At 35.2% G+C, this 12,691-nt stretch overlaps 1 protein-coding gene across 1 annotated transcript; it reads right to left on the reverse strand.

The window, feature by feature from the left end:
- Nucleotides 1-225: 225 nt before the first annotated feature.
- On the reverse strand, nucleotides 226-11,227 carry LOC124383340 (fibroblast activation protein, alpha). Its single transcript, XM_046845895.1, has 26 exons — nucleotides 10,704-11,227; nucleotides 10,487-10,571; nucleotides 9,285-9,377; nucleotides 8,849-8,943; nucleotides 8,672-8,746; nucleotides 8,536-8,588; nucleotides 8,309-8,381; nucleotides 8,070-8,190; nucleotides 7,168-7,322; nucleotides 6,988-7,085; nucleotides 6,700-6,829; nucleotides 5,005-5,043; nucleotides 4,825-4,923; nucleotides 4,248-4,318; nucleotides 4,086-4,139; nucleotides 3,788-3,918; nucleotides 3,598-3,648; nucleotides 3,049-3,150; nucleotides 2,872-2,941; nucleotides 2,269-2,463; nucleotides 1,887-1,941; nucleotides 1,470-1,569; nucleotides 1,307-1,365; nucleotides 1,111-1,183; nucleotides 874-947; nucleotides 226-752 (listed from the first exon to the last, which is right to left on the reverse strand). The coding sequence occupies exons 1-26, from the start codon at nucleotides 10,704-10,706 to the stop codon at nucleotides 651-653; spliced, it is 2,256 nt and encodes a 751-aa protein (XP_046701851.1). The 5' UTR covers nucleotides 10,707-11,227; the 3' UTR covers nucleotides 226-650.
- Between the last annotated feature and the right edge of the window lie 1,464 nt (nucleotides 11,228-12,691).

Here is a 12,691-nt window from a genome sequence, read left to right on the forward strand (position 1 = left end):
TACATGAACAGTTGAGTTACTCAAATAATGCTTCTTTATTAATGTGTGAGCAGTAAAGCACAAGAGAATGAACTCTAAAGCAGAAGGGCCATGATAGACGACCAACTGAGGTTCCTCATCTGTCAACCAAGAACAGAAGGCTACAGTTTTCTTTAAAGCTGGAAAGTTGAAGACTGAGAAAACTGTGCCTGATCTTAGTCCAATCTTCACCTGTCCACACAGACATTGTTTTTGTATTATTTATTTGAATATTTGCAGTCAAACACTAAGTTACACTTTGCTTTCCAATAGCACATCTTTTTTCCATTGAAAATCATGCTGAAGGCTTCAGGATACACATGAATTCAGTGCAAGTAATCCTTCAAAAAGAATAGGCATAACAATCAGTGTCACATTTACTGTAGACCCATAATATTTTATACAAATTATAAAAAAGACATGCAAAAAGTAAACACGTCATATTTTGTTTGATCAACAAAGCATAAAGCGTAGCAATAAAAACGAGAAGAGTAAAAGAAAGATTCAGTATATAAAACTGAAATAAAACAATAATCAAAGTATCAGTTTGTTAACATTTCAACATCATTTATATACAGATTTGTTGTACAGTTTTTGTTTCAATACAGATTTCTGGCAGTACAGGCAATTATTTATTTCTTTTTAGAAAAGCACTTCTGAAGAAAGTGATTAAGGTGTGTGTAAAGGTGGTAGCGGGCCTTGCCAGACAGACTGTGGTCTTTGTCTGTGTACCACTGTAAAGATAAATGGAAAAATATAGTTAGGTCTACATAAACACGTACTCCCAGATTCAAATATCTTTAATATTTAAAAAAATAAATAAAATTATTGGTCATATGCCCATATTATACTCACCATTGCATCAAAGTCTACTTGCTGTTCCACCAGGGCTTTGGAAATCTGAGCAGCTTGCTGGAAATGGACATTATCTAGAAAAAATATATAAAATACAAAAAGACTATGTTTTGAGAAAATCATTAAATGTTTGATGCTAAACAGTGACACAGCAATCAGGAGATTAGTTTAGCAACTGTAGCAAACACTGATGCTTTACTCTGAACTTGGAAATTTGAAACAAAAAGAAAGTAATACCATCTGCAGTGCCATGCACCAGCAAGTACTCCACCGATTTAAAATTCTTTGCTCTGCCAGTTACTGTGGAATTCTGCAAAGGTACAACAAAACAAAATAAATGTAAAAAGTATATTACTCTTGTTAGTGTCTGTATAAATCTTGTGCAGAGGTGATATTTTGCAATACTAACTATATGAGTAATGTGATCTCTTACATTGTAGCTGTCTAAGTTCTCTTCGGGGCGATGCATGTACCTCTCAGTGTAGACAGCATCTAAAAAACAACATCAGCTAAACCTGACAACATGTTCAGTAGCTGCTCATATAATCATAATAACCACTGTGCTACAGTGATCCTTTTAGAATCAAAAGACATACCATAATATTCCCACTTGGAAACAGGAGCTACAGCAATTCCACATTTGATCAGGCCGCTCCCTGAGCCAAGAGCCATTGAGGTCACGTAGCCTCCATATGACTAGAATACAAAACAAAAACAATTTACTTTGAAAAAAAAAGTTACTAAAAGATGTATATAGTTGATGGCATTTTGCCAAAATAACAATAAAAAAGAAAACCCAAACTTGTGCTTGTCTAGCATTTCACACAGAACTAATAGTTAGGTTTAGATTTTCTATGGGAAGACTGGCTAACCACATTATCTTCCTATATTATTAATTATAAAAAGTATGTATTTGACAAAGTTTAGTTAAGCAAGAAAAGCAATTCAGTCATTGCTACAGTTTCACTGATAACATGTGCATAAATAAAAACATAAATGTTTATTACACTTACCCATCCCCACATTCCTATTCGGTCTTTGTCTATGAAACCCATATCAATGAATTTCCTACAAAGAAAAAAAGCATTTTTTTCCAGCTCTGCTCCATAAACAGGTTACAAAAGGTACAAATAAACATAAAAAAGGACTGTCAAAATTAACAGTCCTATTTAGCATATTTATGTAATTTTAAACTCTATTTACGCTTCACTCACACAAACTAATCTTTTTAATTTCCATAAATCTGTCATATCCATCTTTTCCCCTCTTATGAAATATCCTAGATGTATGTGTTATGTCATATGCAGCTGTTTCACCACCTGCTGTATCCTGCTCCTCTATAGACATAGACAGGTTTAGCTTTAAACGTGTACACATTGTTCCTCTTAAGCTCACCTCACAGCCGAGATCTGATCTTCCACTTCATATGTGCCCAGCCGCTCGTAGATGGCGTGCATTATTTCATCGCCTTGGTAACCGCTTCCTCTTCCATCAAAGCTAGCAATAACGGCTTTCTCTGTACTGCAGAGGTACGTGGCCCACTCCAGCCTGAATTTATAGTCAACATATTGACTCCCTGGACCAGCATACCTTAAATACACAACATTTTAACCATCAGTCCAAAATTTTACAAAGAATCCTCATTGCACTTTGAACATGTTTAATATTTCAATTCATAATGTGTCATCACATTCATTTTTCCTACTTGTTTCATGACTGATTCTGATTAAATTAGACATCAGAATTTAAATTAGCCATTTTATTTTCTTAGGGCAAATCAGGGCAAAATTTAAAGTCATTCATTTAGCATAAAGCAGCGTTGACGAAAGCCCGTGACTCCTTTGACACATCACAGCTAGCACATTTATTCACACAGTCACAGCACCTGTTCCTGAACTGCAAACATTGACATGGAAAAATAGACTTTAGCTGATACTATTGTTGACCTATAGCAGGAGAACAAAACATCGGGGAGACAAATATGACTGCAAGACTTACACTTGAATGAAGAGAGGGTATTTTTTAGTGGCATCAAAATCAGAAGGGAACATCATCTGGTACCAAAAATCTGTTCAAAATAATTAGTTTTTTAAATTCACATAGTAAATTTTTATTTCATTAAAATATTGCCCATAATATACTGTACTGTCTCTGTGAATAAAATGGTATTCTTACCAAACCCTGCTATATTTAATGTGGCACGTTTTATTGTTGGCATTTGAAGCTCTGTCTGCAAAATTTGTTCCAGTTTTTTGTTATCTTCAAGCACCTGGATTTCTAGAAGGATCCAGAAGCATCACAATGACTGTTATTGTCTACTCAAAATTACATTTGATTTACACTATACTCTCAAAATGTACAGTATGTAAAACAAAACATTATGACTTCAAATGTCTTTGCAAAACATTATGACTGTCTTTTAAAAACAATTTCATACAGAAAGTTAAGTCTGTTCTTTTCCTTAATAATATGACAAGCTGCATTTATTTATATATTTTTATAGTTTTATTTTAACTTAAAGAGAGAGACAAGCTGTTGTGTGAATGTTTATATCTGCTACAATGTAAGTAATGTGTTTCTCAAGCCTTCCAGACTATAAAAATTCACATCTGTTAGAATAAAATAAAAATGCATAGTTTAATAACAACAAAACAACACATTCCAGTGCAGTTATACAACAGCATTCCTCATTGTGTCTTTCTCCTTATTAAGTAAAAACCTAACCTTTGCGAGGTCCTCGATTGTCCATGATTGTAAACATGGGCAGTCCCGGGCCTAGAAAGAAGGAAGAAAAAAGATTTTGTGAATGACCTGCAGTTTATTGATTATGTGGTTGGATATTTGCACAACACATTATTCTGTATTTATCAGAGTTTGTTTAATACAGCAGCAGGTGCAAGAGAGCAGAACCCACCATAGCAGTCCATGCGAAAGTAAGAGGCGTTTTGGCTGAAATACCCTGAATTGAACTGACACCTGTCTTCATAGAGTAAGCAGGTGAGGCATTCAGGGGCAGAGTGAATGTGACTAGTACTGAAGGATATCCTGATGTCACACAAAAAAACAGGCATATGTCAATGCAAAAAAGTGCCCTTGGCAATAACTGCACATTATTTTTACAATGGGTAAAGAACTGAATAACAAAACCAATTCCAAAATAATATAACACCTGTTATTTTTACAGTGGTATGTAGCAGCAAGTATTTACTCACTTATAAAGGTTTCGCTGGCCTGGTCTTCCCATATGCTCATTACTAACATAGTAGCTATGATGAAAATATTAAATTAAAAAAACAGAATATAAATTTAAATCACTGATAGACTTATTCCCATATCAAACAATCAAAACATAATTATATTTTTATAGCACTCACATGGCATCCTTCGTTAATTTTGATATATAGATTACTTCCCATTTGCCTGAGGTTACTGCTACTGCTTTGCCCTATAGAAGAAAAAAAACATACAAATATTGCCATGGTGAATTTTATTAGTTGCTCTCTATAACTTTCTTCTGCCCCACGCTTTACACTCGCATGCAGAGGTCTCAGAAAACCTTGTCCCAGTTCCTAATTGGACACAGTGTTACATAATGCTCTGCAAGATAACACTCATTAACGAGGATGTAAATTTACAACTTCAATTTATACCATATGGTTAGGGCTTATTCTCCTTATGCTTCAAAATAAATCTGTGTATTTCTTGGTACTGAAAGTAACTTATTTAACAAGATTACTTACTCTCTTGACCAGGTATAATAATGCCATATTTACCAATTAAAGGTGTCTGTAATTGAGTTTTACAGAGCTCATCTATTAAATGTGAAGGTTTTAGCTACTTGATATTTCCATATGTAACTACATTTGTTTACTTTATACTGTAAATACCAGAGGGTTTATATTAATATTGGAATTAATAAAGAGTGAATTATAATGACATCTGAAAACTTACATCCTTCACATAGTGGAGATGTTTGTAGCCGTTTACATCACTCATCACCTTGTAAAAACTGCTGTTGTCTGCAGCAAAGTAAGGATGTAAAGGATTGTACTGAGAAACAAAGAAAGAAACTGTTAAGTACATTGCCATTGACTGCTTAAAAATTCTTATTTAAAAATAGAATTAACTCACCCGACCAACCCAGCCAGTTTTGCTCTTCTGCTCAAATTTCTGTAGGAACACACAGTTTTCAAAATACATGCATTTTACTGTACAGTGGTACATTATCTCAAGCGATTAAAATCCTTGCTTACTATAAGTTATTATTTTAAAACATATTTTGTAACAGCTATAAATTATTCTGTACAACTAATAGGAAACTGATTTTTGAGTGAAAAGGTTTGGATTTGGCACATCCTAATTTCATGGGGCTCAGCTTTATTTCCACTGCCAAAACCAGTGTTTTATCATTTAAAATATAGTGGAAAATTCTATTGTGTTTCATTTTGAATATTAGTTTTGGAACTTTAATTTTCATTTAACCTTCACCTATACATTTATATATTCTGAATAAAGTATGTGCTGCAAAAAAAAAGCAGTGGTTTGTATGCATCTGGCAGTGGTGGGCGGTCAGGGCCAGCAAAGCCTTCTCTGCTGGCCAAAACACTATCAGAAGCACTGACCTACTTTTACAACCTAAATTCTAATATTTGTTCCATGAATTGTATTAATTTATTCCCAACAGTTTTTTCTTTCATTTCGTAGTGTTTCTCTTGGCTGCACCACTTCCAGTATGTGTATGTTAGATTTATTTTTTTGTCCAATCAGATTTCAATGTCAATCTAATCTGCCCAGGGCCTTCAGAGTCAGTACTGCTGGCCCTTTTACCTTAGTCTCTATTAGAAATTAGTCTGTTTCTTTAACCAGATTTCAAATTCGCCTCACGGGGCCAGCTAGCCACCCCAGAATAGTGTCAGCATTTTTCCATCTTCTGATTGGTTGGTCAGAGCAAAACTGTTACAGCCAAGTTCAACTGGCAAAACACATCTGTAGCGATCTGCACACATGAATACATCCGAATTAGACTTTTTTTTTATTTTTTTTTATGCCTACTGAGGAAGAGAAATTGATTTGGTCTTGGACATACTTAAAGATCCATTTTCAAGAAAAGCTAAACATCATGAGAAGAGGTCAGCCAACCCCGAAGCTAGCTAGCTTGTCTTAGCCCGGGAAACGGTTTGTTTATCACTTCCAGACCCGTGTCTATGAGCCGTACCACTTACAGCCAGTGTTGCAAATTATATACGAGTATGCATCTCTGGTCAGTGGGTTGTATTTTATTTTAAATTTTATGTTTGTCATGCCATTAGACAAATATTGATTCCAAACTGCTCCAGATGATGTAGGTGGCACAGTTGCGGTTGTAGTGTAGAGGTTTGGAGCTTGCTTCAGTAAAATGGTATTCACCCTCCATATGCCTGCCTGCCTGCCTGCCTGCCTCCTCTCTCTCTCTCTCTCTCTCTCTCTCTCTCTCTCTCTCTCTCTCTCTCTCTCTGTGTAATGCGTAATACCACGCATTGTTATATTGAGTATTGATGGTTTCTATAATTGCGACGTGATAGTGGTGGTGTTAAGAGGTGGATTAAGTCAGGTAAGTCCACACTGAGGGCCCATATACCAAATAAACGGCCCGCCCCTGGTATCTGGTAAACCAAAGCTATGATGTATTCTTACTGTTCTTTTAACTTTACTGATTACTTAACCATTTTGACTTTCAAGCCAGTGGAAATGTGTGTGATTCTGCCAATATTGTACTGTATTACTAAAGTCAGGTCTCTTTAGCAACTCTTTCTCTGTGGATAGAGCCTTATAGGAGATACAACAGACCGTATTTTCATTCCAGTTGGTCCCATCATAGTCATATATCTGAAGGAGAACGTGGTCTTGCCTGCGTGTTAGCCACTGCACTGCAATCCGCATATCAGTTACCCATGTTACTGAACTCAGGTAGTGATCACTGATGGAAAAGTAAAACACACACAAGAACATGCATACAAACAGCACATGAAATTTTACATGAAAAAACGTCTCACTCATGGGACAATATGAAATGGTTATTGGTCTATCTGCAGTTAATATTTGAGAACAGAATAAGAAAAAAAAAAATTGCCGTACCCTGCCCTTAGGGATTTGGGCACCACTATCTCTGAACGAACAGAAGGATTTGACACATCAATTACAAACAGTTTTGCTTTAGGAATATTGGAGCCAGCCTACAAAACAAACAGATACAATTACATGTGGATCACAAAATAAGTAAAGCAGAAAAAACATTCCATACATACATAGTCATACCTTGGGGTAGGGAACAACCATGGTGATGGGATACTGCCCATTTCCATACAAAGAGTATTCAATGGCGTGCACATCTGTGTCATTTATCTGCACATAGGCCAGGTACTTTGCACTAGGAGACCACCACATTCCTTCATTTGACACAAATACCTCCTCTGGAGAGCATAAACAAAGAGCACTACAAAGTCCATTCTTGCAACACTTCAAGATATCATTATGTGAATTATGTGAAAAAAAAAAATCATCATAATGCTAAACATAAGCTTGCTAAAATATGACTGGATTTAAATGAATAAATAAATGAATAAAATACAAAAGAAACAGATGGATGGAGATATGTTCACTATATGCACAAAGTATTGGGACACCTGACTTTTCCACCAATATGTGATTCTTCCCCAAAATGTTACCACAGAATTTGGAGGCACACAATTCTATAGGGCATCTGTGGGTGTGGTAGCATAATATTTCTCCTATACTGAACTAGGACACCCAAACCTGTTCTAGCATGACAACATCCCTGATATGGTTTACATGGGTTAGAGTGAAAGATCTTCAGTAGGCTGCTATAGAGCTCTGACCCAACACCTTTTGGATGATTTGGAACACTGACTGCAGGCCAGGTCTCCTCACCCTACATCAGTACCTGATTTAACTAAAGACCTTGTAGTTGAATGAGCACAAATCTCATTCAGTGATTAGACAAATGAATGGATGGATAGATGGTCAGATATAGAGATTAATGGGTGGACAGGTGTAAACGTGGATGATTGGATAGATTGATGGATAAGGAGGTACATGTTAACAAAGATTAGCTGATAAACAGTTAGATGAAGAAATACATGTAAGCACAGATAGGTAGATTGATGCTGAAATGCATATATTCTTGAATGGAAGCTGACCTTCATAAGACCAGTCTGGTATTCCATTAAGAATCTGATTAAATTTTCCATCATTAGTGACTTGTATGGGCTCAGCAGTAGCATTTGGCTTGATGTAAATATCATAGTTCCACACATAGGCCTATAAAAAAAGATAATGGATTAGGAACAGCAATGCTAACATACCATCAAATGTTTAAAAACATTATGCACTGCCTGAGCAGTGGAATATGAATGTAGAAGTTGTGGTTTTGTCTCACTATCATGTTTCCCACAGGTGCCCATAGTAATAGCTGGGTGACTTCAGGGATGTAAGTAGGTGTGATAAAAGCCCTGTAAATGACAGATTTACAACAAATGTAGCATATCTATAATATTTCGAGTGTATAAATGTATAATGAACAGTTATCTGCTTCAGTAAAATCAAAAAGCATTAATTAAACCTAAATACATTTTACTAAACAAAACCAAAGAGGATTGTGCTTACTTAGTCTCCATATCATATAAAGAATATGAGGCTGTGAAAGAATGTCTCCATTGCTGTCAAAACAATGTAATTTTAGCATGAAAAACTTTACTGGATGCACCAACAATATGCAACATTTGTAGTACATTTTCAGTACCTTTGAAAAATTGCTTTCCAAACACACATATTTCCTGTCAGCAGACACAATGTAATCTGTTGCATCCACCTGAGCCTATTAAAAAAAAAAATAAATCAAACATTATTAACCCCCTCCTAGCAATTGATACATTCTGTGAAATAAAAATCTAATATGTATCATGGAGAGGCATCTTACAAATGTTGAGTTGCTTAAATATAAAGAGCTGGCCATGGTCTCTACATTATGCAGATACACATTACCATCTTTGGTTTTGTGGAGATATTCAGTGTCTGTCAGGAAGCAACAAAGTTATTGTTATAAATTCATCTGAGACAACAATGTCAAAATTTGCTTTAATCCATAATTCAAACAATTCCTTCAGTATAGCCTTATACAAATATTATAAATAAATAAATATAAAACAACAATGATGTGATTGTACATTACACACCTAAGATACTTTGTGAATTATTATGATTATTATTATTATTTAAAACGTGTTATGTTGCATAAAATTATTGCAACTGATTTTGCATCTTTTTGATAAGACACTGCATCCTAGGCATCAGGTATAACTGTGTGGTAAGACAAATGAAAGTAAACATACCAATTATTCACTTCAGTATCTTACCTGAAAACCACCGTAAACTATAGGTTTGATACCTAATAGTATCATTATAAAAGTCATCGAATGAGAAAGTCCTTTTTGGGCCCGTATTGTTCCCTGAAGCAGGAAAACAATAAATATCCTTAAAAACAAGGAACAGGTAAACATGCAAATATACCACACGGTGGCGCCACTTTGAAAGAGAACTGGATGGCTTTGAAGTAACTCAAGCACATATTACTCTAGTTAAAAATAAAATCTGTATTAATTGAATTTAAATTATACACATAGTACAATAAAAAAAAAGCCTGAAATGTACATTTACTAATACATGAAAATGTTTAATATTAGGTATAATTATAATAACAATAAAATCAACAACGCATTTAGAGGTAAGATTAATGGTATTTAGAGTAAAATGAATGTAGAGAATGAAACAATTATCAGGATTATTTGTACAATATTGTGCCAATTTTATGCACACTCTAGTAATTTTTGAAAGAAAAATACAAAACAAAAACAACAACAACAACACATGAACACAGTAGGGCCCAGTAAGTGGGGTGAAAATGTAATTTATTAATACCTTGGTCTAAAAAAGGTCTTTCATATTTTATATATATATATATATATATATATATATATATATATATATATATATATATATATATATATATATATATATATATATATATATATGCGCGTGTGTGTGTGTTCTAAACAAAATGTTTCTCTTCTTCGTCAATAAAAGCCCATTACTGATGTATGTATATACAATAAAATATGTATACAGTTAAATCTATAATACTGTCATTGATCATGTTTGGTACTGAATAATCAGAATTAGAGGAACTCCTACACTGTATACTTACAAGATTAAATTTGTACATACTGTAAATAATACTGAATAGTGAACACTTACATTTTCAGAACACAGATGTAAATCTAATTCAGGTGGTTACAATGTAAGAGGGGAACTTATCATACTGTCCTGCTGAGCTGAACTGACTCAACAATGCAAGAACTGATTCAACAATGTATGTGTGAATGCAACAGAAAGTGATTTATGAATATTGTAAGAGATATGCATTTTTAAGAGTGGCTGTAACATTGTTAAAAAGTTGCCTTAAACCCTGTAAGAGCCGGTTAAACAATGTGAAACTGAGAAATTCATGTATTCTAGCCAGGAGCAAGTCAGAACTTAAACCCGCACTAACACTACTCACTGTTTACATAGATGGCCGTTGGCACCGCCACCAGCATGACGACGACAAGCGCGCCGACCAAACCCACGCACACCTTATTGCAGCCCTGGAGATACACAATTAAGATATACACCGCAGTTAAACTTTCAATAGACAGCCATGTAAAAAAGGAATTAAAGAGGCAGTGGGAAAGTGTAGTTGGACTCTTAGTTGAACTAAATGTAGGTCCTGAACTCACCATGGTAGCGCTTGAAGGTTCAAGTTCTCAGGTCCTGCGGCGTCCCGAGTACGCTGACGTGGAGCACTTTTGTCCGCAGTTTAGGTTAGACCATTAACATGGCGCGGTCACGCACACACACTCACTTCAGTCACTTCTTCAAACACTTTTTTACCCCCTTGCGTTACAGCGTTTCTTTTCCGAGTTTAAAAATAAAAGCGTACTTCCTCTGATGAATCACTGAACTTATGGGATGCAGCAGTTAAAAATTCCCGCTCCCATCACCGCACAGACGCCACCTCAGCGCGGAGTGAGCATGCACAGCAACTTTCCAGGGGAGCAGAGCCGCTTCACAGTCTTCACTCAGCACAAGTTTCTTGAAGCCTTCACAGGCATTAGAGCTGAAGCAGCACTACAGCAGCACACAACTCAGTCACTGAGGGGGACAAAAAAACTGCAAGTTCATTAACAGCTGGAGTTAATTGGACCAAATTAAGCTTCGCCTTAACACACTAGTGTCTGTCTATTACTTACAATGACACAGTGAGACTACCACTGTTACAGTCATTAGCACCAGTATGTAATTCTGTACCACTGTATACACACACACACACACACCCTTGACAAGAAAAAGCTCGAGGGATCAAGAGCTCAACATGAGGTTTGCTTTAGTGATATCTCAGGTTTTTTTGGGGTTAAAGCAAGGGTTCTCAAGCTATTTACAATGAGGTCCCATATATGTGTGAAAAAGAAACACACCATACACTCAATCATGATTGATTTAGCAATTGAACAAAAATTTTGGAACATAACTGTTCAGTATTTCTGGCTAATGATTTTCCATACACTTTTATTATTGGCTACCTCGATTGCAAAAAGTTAGGATGATGTGTAAAATGTAAGCAAACACGAAATGCAATTATTTGCAAATCTCATGAACCAATATTTTATTCACAACAGAACACAAAAACGTATCAAATACCTAAATGTAGAATTGTAAAAAACGAAATGTAAAATTTTTAGGAAAATAAGGTCATTTTTATGGCCACAACGTTTAAATAAAAATTGAAAGGGGGGTCCTCAACACAAAACTGGATAAAGTAAGTGTTACTAAGAAGAAACAGATGGAGGAACATTTTTTAAGTAATTATGTTAATTGACAACAGGCCAGCAAAATGATTGGGTATAAAAAAGCGTATCTTAGAAAGGCTGAGTCTCTGAGATGAGAAGAGGTTTACCAATCTGCAAAGAAATGTGCTACAAATTGTGAAACAACTGCAAAATAATATTTCTTAACATTATATTGTGAAAACTTTGAATTTCAACAGTACAGAATATCTTCAGAAGAGATGTGAGTGAAGTACAAATGTGAAAATCAGTAGTGGACACTATTGGGGATCTTCAGCCCCTCAGGTTTCACTTCTGTTTAAAAAAAAAAAAGACATGATTCTATAATGGAAATCACTACATTCGCTCGAGAAACCCTTAGAAATCATTGACTATGAACAGAGTCTGCCTTGCCATCAACAAATGCATGTTATGATATTATGATAAGGCAAAGAAGCCTTATGTGAACATGATTCAGAAATGCTGCAGTCTTTTCTGAGTCAAAGCTCATATAAAATGCTCTGAGGCAAAATGGGAAAATGTTCCAATAAATGAACTGTCTTCAATGAATTGAAAATTTAAATTCTGTATTCCTGCTTTGTGCCCAGTGTTCAAGTGATAGAATTTAGATTCACCACCATCTTAATCAGGGTTTAAAGTGATCACTGAAGATAAAGATTTTATGCCTGTAAACACTTTTATTTAACAACAGAGAAGTACAAACAATGAACATCTCATTTCGTCTAGCAAGAAGCTTCTTGTATTTGGTTTTGTAATTGTTTTTTTCACCCAGTTTTATTAGTAAGGTCCTCTATTGTGGGGGTATTTTCTGAAAGAATAAAGGGCTACAATGCTGGATGCTTTAAATAGTACAATTTACATGCAGGGTATAGAAAAGGTTC

The sequence above is a fragment of the Silurus meridionalis genome, chromosome 3, assembly GCF_014805685.1.
Source record: "Silurus meridionalis isolate SWU-2019-XX chromosome 3, ASM1480568v1, whole genome shotgun sequence".
Lineage (NCBI taxonomy): Eukaryota > Metazoa > Chordata > Actinopteri > Siluriformes > Siluridae > Silurus > Silurus meridionalis.

Coding starts and splice junctions, on each gene's coding strand:
- LOC124383340 (XM_046845895.1), bottom strand. Junction 3,919..4,085: donor GGCCAGCGAAACCTTTATAA/GTGAGTAAATAC, acceptor GTGTGACATCAG/GATATCCTTCAGTACTAGTC. Junction 3,151..3,597: donor CAATCGAGGACCTCGCAAAG/GTTAGGTTTTTA, acceptor GGATCCTTCTAG/AAATCCAGGTGCTTGAAGAT.